The following is a 6,043-nucleotide window of genomic DNA, read 5'->3' as shown; positions in this document are numbered from 1 at the left end:
GGGGCGGGGGTGGGTGCGCTCTGCTCTCTGTGTCCCTGCCCTGCAGCCAGGAGCGTGTGTCAGCAGGTTTGGAGCTGTATCGATTGGGAAGCAGGGATGCATCCATCACCTCTTCAAGGTGCTGCTCACCCTGCCCTGGAGCTGCTGGGGGGCTGCCTTGGCTTTAGGAGAGGGAGCATCAGATGGAGGATAAAAGCTCAGTGAGGTCTTCTTCAGAGTCTACGTGTCATTTAACCTCCTGAGCCCTGCGGAGCAGAATATTGTGTGACAGCACTTGGGCTCAAGGAGCACCAAAGGGTACAACCTGGATGGTTGGTCCCAGGGGTTTCTTTTGCCACTGATCTTGTCTCTAGCTGCTGGAGTCCGCTGGGTAGGGCCATTGCTGGGACACGTGCATGTCAGCACTCCTGGGGCAAGAGTGAGCTTCCCATGAGGACCCCTTGGCTGCACCGTGGTCCTGCAGTGTCTGGTGTCTGTGCAAAGCTCCTGCCCTCTGCAGAGCACTGGGGGTGCAGCACAAAGCCAAGTGCAGGCTGAGAGCCTGGGACACAGCACAGGGCTGGGGCATTCAAGCTGCGTGGGGGCTCCTGGGACAAGCAGACACCCAGATCTCCTCTCTGCCAGGATTCCTTGGAGGTGACCATGTTGTGGCTGAGGCAGTAAGGCAGGGACAGCCCCAGGTGTGCACTGTCACAAGGCAATGGAGAAGTAGCTTGGAATTGGCACCAGGTCCCATCTTGCAGCCAGGATCTGTAAGGCAGAAGGTGTCAGTGCCATTATTGCTGTCCCACGGGGTGCCGTGCCCCTTTGCAGCCCATCTCTGCCCTGTGCCCTCCTGTGCAAACTGTGGGTGGGTGCTGTGTTGTGGGTGCTGTTGTGGACAGCTGGAGATCTGGGGAGCTGCATGAGAGGAGTGGAGGTGTGCGCCCATGCACCAGGTGAGCAGTGCCAGCCACACTGGGTGCTGACCCAGTTTCTGTGCCGGGAGTCCAGGGAGTGGCTTTGTCCTCCCAGGGGAGAAACTGAGCTCTTGATCCCCTCTCTCCCAAATGGAGGAGCTTTGCCTGAGCCCCACAGTGTGTGGGGGAGCATCTGCAGCCCTCCAGGTCTGTCCCTGGCAGCTCCCATCCTGTGCTGCTGTAATGCGTCCTGCCTGGAACAGAATCTGATGAGCACAGCCATAAATTTCCCTCCCTGCAGCCGTGGTGCTGAGCCCTGCACACTGATGCTGCATCCACCTTTTTGCATAGCGGGATCGATTCTGCAGCAGCAAAGCCTTGTTTAAGCAGCACGGAGCAGGGATTGCGTGGTGTCAGCAGAATTTGGTGCTGGGAGCCAGCATAGCAAAGGGAGACCTCAGCCATTGCCACAGTGCTTTCTGCCCAGATCTGGGGGTGTCCCCATGTCCCTCCAAGTCACAGCATGCAGAAAGGCTGAAGGGCACCAGGGTGGGAGGTGCTTATGGATGGGAATCTGTGCCCCTTTAACACATTTGCACTCTCATCTCAGTGCCCACAGGGCTGGGAATGGAGGTGATGGCCCCCCCCATCATCAACGCCATGAACGGCAGCTCTGTAAAGCTCTCCTGCACCTTCAACTCCTGCTACAAGGTGGAGAACAAGCAGTTCTCCCTCAACTGGACGTACCAGGCGTGCATGAACTGCTCTGAGGAGCTGGTGAGTGCCTCAGAGCTGGGGGCTGCTGGGAACCCCGGGCTGCATGGGGTGCCCTGGCCATCTCCTCGAATGGGGTGAGCATGGCATGGTGAGGGATGAGGCTTGGCTGGGGGGGACGAGGGCTCGGGGTACCCCAACAACTCTCCCCACTGCGCAGTTCCTTCAGTTCCGGATGAAGATCATGAACAAGCAGCTGGAACGCTTCGGGAACCGAGTGGAGTTCACTGGGAACCCCACCAAGAACGATGTGTCCTTCACCCTCAACAATGTGCAGCTGGAGGACGAGGGCACCTACAACTGCTACGTCCTCAACCCCCCGGACCGACAGCGGGGCCACGCCAGCATCAGCCTGAAGGTGCTCACCGAAGGTCAGTGCAGCCCCGTTCTCATGCCCAGAGGTACCCTGGGGTGCTGGGTGCCAAGGGCTGACCCTGCCCCGTGTCCCTAGAGCCCCCAAAGCGCGATTCGACGGTGGCTGTCATCGTGGGTGCCTCCGTGGGCGGCTTCCTGGCCGTGGTCATCCTGGTGCTGATGGTGGTGAAGTGCGTGCGTCGGAAAAAGCAGCAGAGGCTGAACACGGATGACCAGAAAACGGAGGAGGAAGGAAAGACGGACGGCGAAGGGAACCCGGAGGAGGGCACCAAGTAACACACCCTGCTTCCCCTCTCACTGTACAGCGCGTCCCGTCGGTGTGCTTCCCACAGCCAGGATTGCTGTCTGCCCAGAGTGTCCCTCCTGCCACCCGCACTGCCAACCCGCCTGGAGCAGGGCGCAGGGAGGAGCAGGGAGGGCCGGGGGGGGCTGGCTCCTGCCCCACAGCCGGGCTGGGACCGGCTCATCCCTGCTCCATGGAGCACGGGTGCTGGGGATGGGGTGGGAGAAGGGGGGGAGAGCACCGATGTCCCCATCCCATCCCCGATTCTGCCCGTCCTCCTGCTGGGGTGCCATGGTGAGAGGCTCGTGGCTCCTGGTGTGTCACGGACGTGCCCTTTTTGGGCTGTATTTGGGCCTGAGCACCTCATCCAAAGGTGCTGGGCTGATTATTCAGTATGTGTTTACTTCCCGGGGAGATGACTGTAATGGAAAGTGTTCTGCTGATGTGCCAAACCGCAGCGGTGGGGAGAAGGAGCAGCGCGTGCCGGGATGGAGCGGGCACAGCCATCAACCCGAGCCCAGGACCCAGAACTGCCCTCCCCGGCTCCTGAGGAGCCCTGCACAACTCGTACTGCCACGGCCACGCACTGCCAGCCCGTGGGGCCCCGCGGTGCCGCCCCCAAAACCCACAATCCAGCTCCTGCCCTGCTTGCAGCTCCCTCCGGGAGCCTCTGGGCAAACCCTTGCCCTGTGCGTCCAGTTCCTTGCAGGATAGCGGTGCCAGCAGAGGCAGCAAGCACTGCATCCCCTGCTGCACCGTGCCCTGCTGTCCCTTGTCCTGCTGCGGCCAGGACGTGCCCTGCTCTGCCCCATTCACCCCCTGGGCTCAGCTCGCTGCCTGCACCCACGCACAGCTGCATCGCTTTGCTGCTCCATTGTGAGCAGTTTTTGGGGCCAACTCCAGCTGTGAGCTCACAGCCAGCCCCACATCTGCCTTCATCTCACTCACGCACTGTCCTTGGATTGCAACTTGCCAATGCATCTGTCTGTACATAGCTGTACACAACGGAGAGTCTACAAATATATATATAAATCTATCTATATAGATGGGAGGTGCTGCTATCGGCCATAGCTGCACTTTGGGTTTGCGCCTTCCAATGTTTGTTTTGTTTTTCTTTTTGCCAAACATTCTGCTGGTGGTGTTTTTGCCAAAGCCTGACTGGAGGATGTTTTTATTGCTCTTTGTACAGTTAAACAAACAGAGGAACAACAAAATGCAAAGTGTGTGTTGGGTGCTTTCATACCTCTGACTGCAGAGCAAGGTGGCTCTGAGGAACCCAAGATTCAGGACCAAGCCCTGGGCTGCCCAGAGCCACCCTCCTCTGCCTCACTTGGGCAGCAGTTCTGCTTTGGGTGCTAAAGGAGCGTGGGTCAGGCAAGCACAGCGCAGCTGTCTCTCCCCCTGGGGAAGGGCAGGGGGTCGGTGATGCTGCGCTGCTGGCCCCGCTGTGCTGCAGGGGAGCACAGCACTGGGCGGAAGGAGCAGCCCTCCAGATGGGTGAGCAAAGCTGGAGCAATAGGCACCCATAGCTGGCACTGTGGGGGCACTGCTGGGATGGTCACCAGCAAGAAGGTCATGAACTGGGGACAGCTTTGTCCCCTTGGTGCGACAGCAGCCTGATGTTCTGCATGGAGGGACCTGGGGCAGCGAGCAGAGGGGGAATGGAGCAGGGGTTAAAGAACAACGCTACAGAGCAGGAAGGGTCCAGCAGAGTTTGTATCGAGTCAGGCAGAAACTTTCCCCTGGGACACAGTACCATTGCTTCCGTGCAGCTGCCTCTGCAGTGCCTGTCTGGGGACACCACTCCCCTTTTCCTGCTTGCTTTAAAGGGTCCGCCAAATAGGGACTCGCTGGAGAGCAGGGTGGGCAGCCTGAGGACAGCTCTGCATGGGAGAGGAGGCAGGGGGAGAGAAAAGCATTGCTCAGGAGAGCTGCAGGCAAGGGAGGGCTGGGGATGGCACAGCAGCCAAGCACTCACCGCAGTCCGTGTGCCCGGACCTCCATCAGCTCCAGCCGGGACGCTGCTGCAGAGCTGGCTGCCAGGCCGCCTCGTCTTCTAAAGGTCGCAGCCAGAGGACCTTGCAGTAAATATAAGGTGCTGATGGGAAGTCCTGCTCCGGCGTCACTACCTCCTCTTTTGCAGGAGGGCTCTGCCTGCTCCGGGAGGGTTGGGAGGGGGCCAGAGCATCGCTGCATCCCTGCTGGAGCTGCTCCCTGCTGAAGCTGAAGCTGTGCAGCGTCTGCTGCATTGTGCTGAAGGCTGCTGCCCAACACTGCTCTGCTCAGCCCTACCCTGTGCCCACGTGGAGGGAAGCAGGAGCCCTCCTCGGGTGTTTTAACCCTCCCAGTCCCATTTTTGCAGGGCAAGTAGGAGGAATGGAGAAGCCCGGCAGCTCCAGTTGTGAGCAGCCAGCAGAAAGGACCCCTGAGCCCTGCACACCGTCCCGCTGGGGAGGTGACAGTGTCCGAGCAGGGGGTGCTCGCCTTCCCTGTAACCAGACACGGCAGCCTTGTGCTGGGCTCAGCAAAAAGAGTTTCCTCTCAGCATCAGTATCCCTGCGCCGGACATCTCAGCACCGTGCCAAATTCCCCAGTGCCCTTTCCTGGCTGAGGCACACATGGCTGGCAGGGAGCAGAGCATGTTCCACATCCACGGTGGCAGCAGATGTCTGACAAGAGCAGTCGGCTGAGGATAGTGGCCAGGGCTGCCAAGTGTGACAGCTCCATCACGCCTGGTGACAGGCAGCACCGTGCTCCAAGCCCTGGGACTACAAGGGCACAGCTGGCCCCAGCACACTGCAGGCAGCACCTGCCCTGCCGCTGCAGGGCTGCTCAGTGGGAGCTCAGGGCTGCAGGGGCACAATGTGCTGGAGGAGGCTGGCTTTGAGCCTAAGTGCACCGGATTGTATCACCTGGCTGTATCCATCACCGACCCGTATCTGTCACCTACCTGTATCCATCACAGCCACTGAGACACCTCCTGCAGCATCAGCAATACTCTATGCTGCTCCTGCAGCACCGGCTGCCTGCTCTGCCAGCCCAACCTGCCTGCACTTCTCCTGTCTCTTCTCCAGCTCAGCAGCCCTCACTCCTCACCCCACAGACACTGCTGGCACCCTCGCAGGGTCCCCCAGGATATCCCAATGCCTCGCAAAGCATCCTGCTTTCTCCCTCCCTCCTCCCTGGTGCCCCTGGCTGGCCGGAAAGGAGCGTGGCTGGGACACGTGCCTTGTGCCAGGAAGGAGCCCTGTGCCCCCTCCTCTCCTCCCGCTGTGCCTGGCCTCGCGATTCGTCACCACCTGCAGATTGCTGCTCAGCACAGTGGTCTCACTCCCTAATGAGCCCTGGGTGGGAAGGCAGAGCTGCATCCTCACACTTCACGCTGCTGGAGGCCTCCATTAGCAGGGGCCGCCCCAGCGCATTTTTGGATGCGGTCTGCCGAAGGTTACGTCTAATGGATGGAGGGCGAGCAAGAGGTTGCAGATACATGAACTTATGGGCAGCCAATTATCTCAGAACGCGCTCGGGCAGACAAAGTAAGTTTTCAGAGCGGCGCCAGGCAGACTTTGGGGACACCTGAACCCATCCATGTACGGCTCCGTCCACATCTGTCGCTGCGGGGACGCTCAGTGCCTCCCCGGGGCTGGCAGAGCGCTGCTGGGGTGGGCGCTGGGTGAGAGCCCGGCCCGGTGTGGCTGTTTTCCCGGCTGAA

The 6,043-nt window shown here is 60.3% G+C and overlaps 1 protein-coding gene across 1 annotated transcript in view; it reads left to right on the top strand.

Annotated features, from left to right (window-relative positions):
* The window catches only part of SCN2B (sodium voltage-gated channel beta subunit 2), a 4,275-nt gene extending 713 nt beyond the window's left edge, over window positions 1-3,562 (top strand). Inside the window, exons 2-4 of the mRNA XM_010723746.3 lie at window positions 1,510-1,676; window positions 1,834-2,044; window positions 2,125-3,562. Coding sequence (XP_010722048.1) covers window positions 1,510-1,676; window positions 1,834-2,044; window positions 2,125-2,324 — 578 coding nt within the window. The 3' untranslated portion in view covers window positions 2,325-3,562. The remainder of the gene's footprint in view (window positions 1-1,509; window positions 1,677-1,833; window positions 2,045-2,124) is intronic.
* The last annotated feature ends 2,481 nt before the right edge of the window (window positions 3,563-6,043 follow it).

Source organism: Meleagris gallopavo, chromosome 26, assembly GCF_000146605.3.
Source record: "Meleagris gallopavo isolate NT-WF06-2002-E0010 breed Aviagen turkey brand Nicholas breeding stock chromosome 26, Turkey_5.1, whole genome shotgun sequence".
NCBI classification, from domain to species: domain Eukaryota; kingdom Metazoa; phylum Chordata; class Aves; order Galliformes; family Phasianidae; genus Meleagris; species Meleagris gallopavo.
Note: the sequence above shows the minus strand (reverse complement) of the source record. Positions and strands in the feature narration are given on the sequence as shown.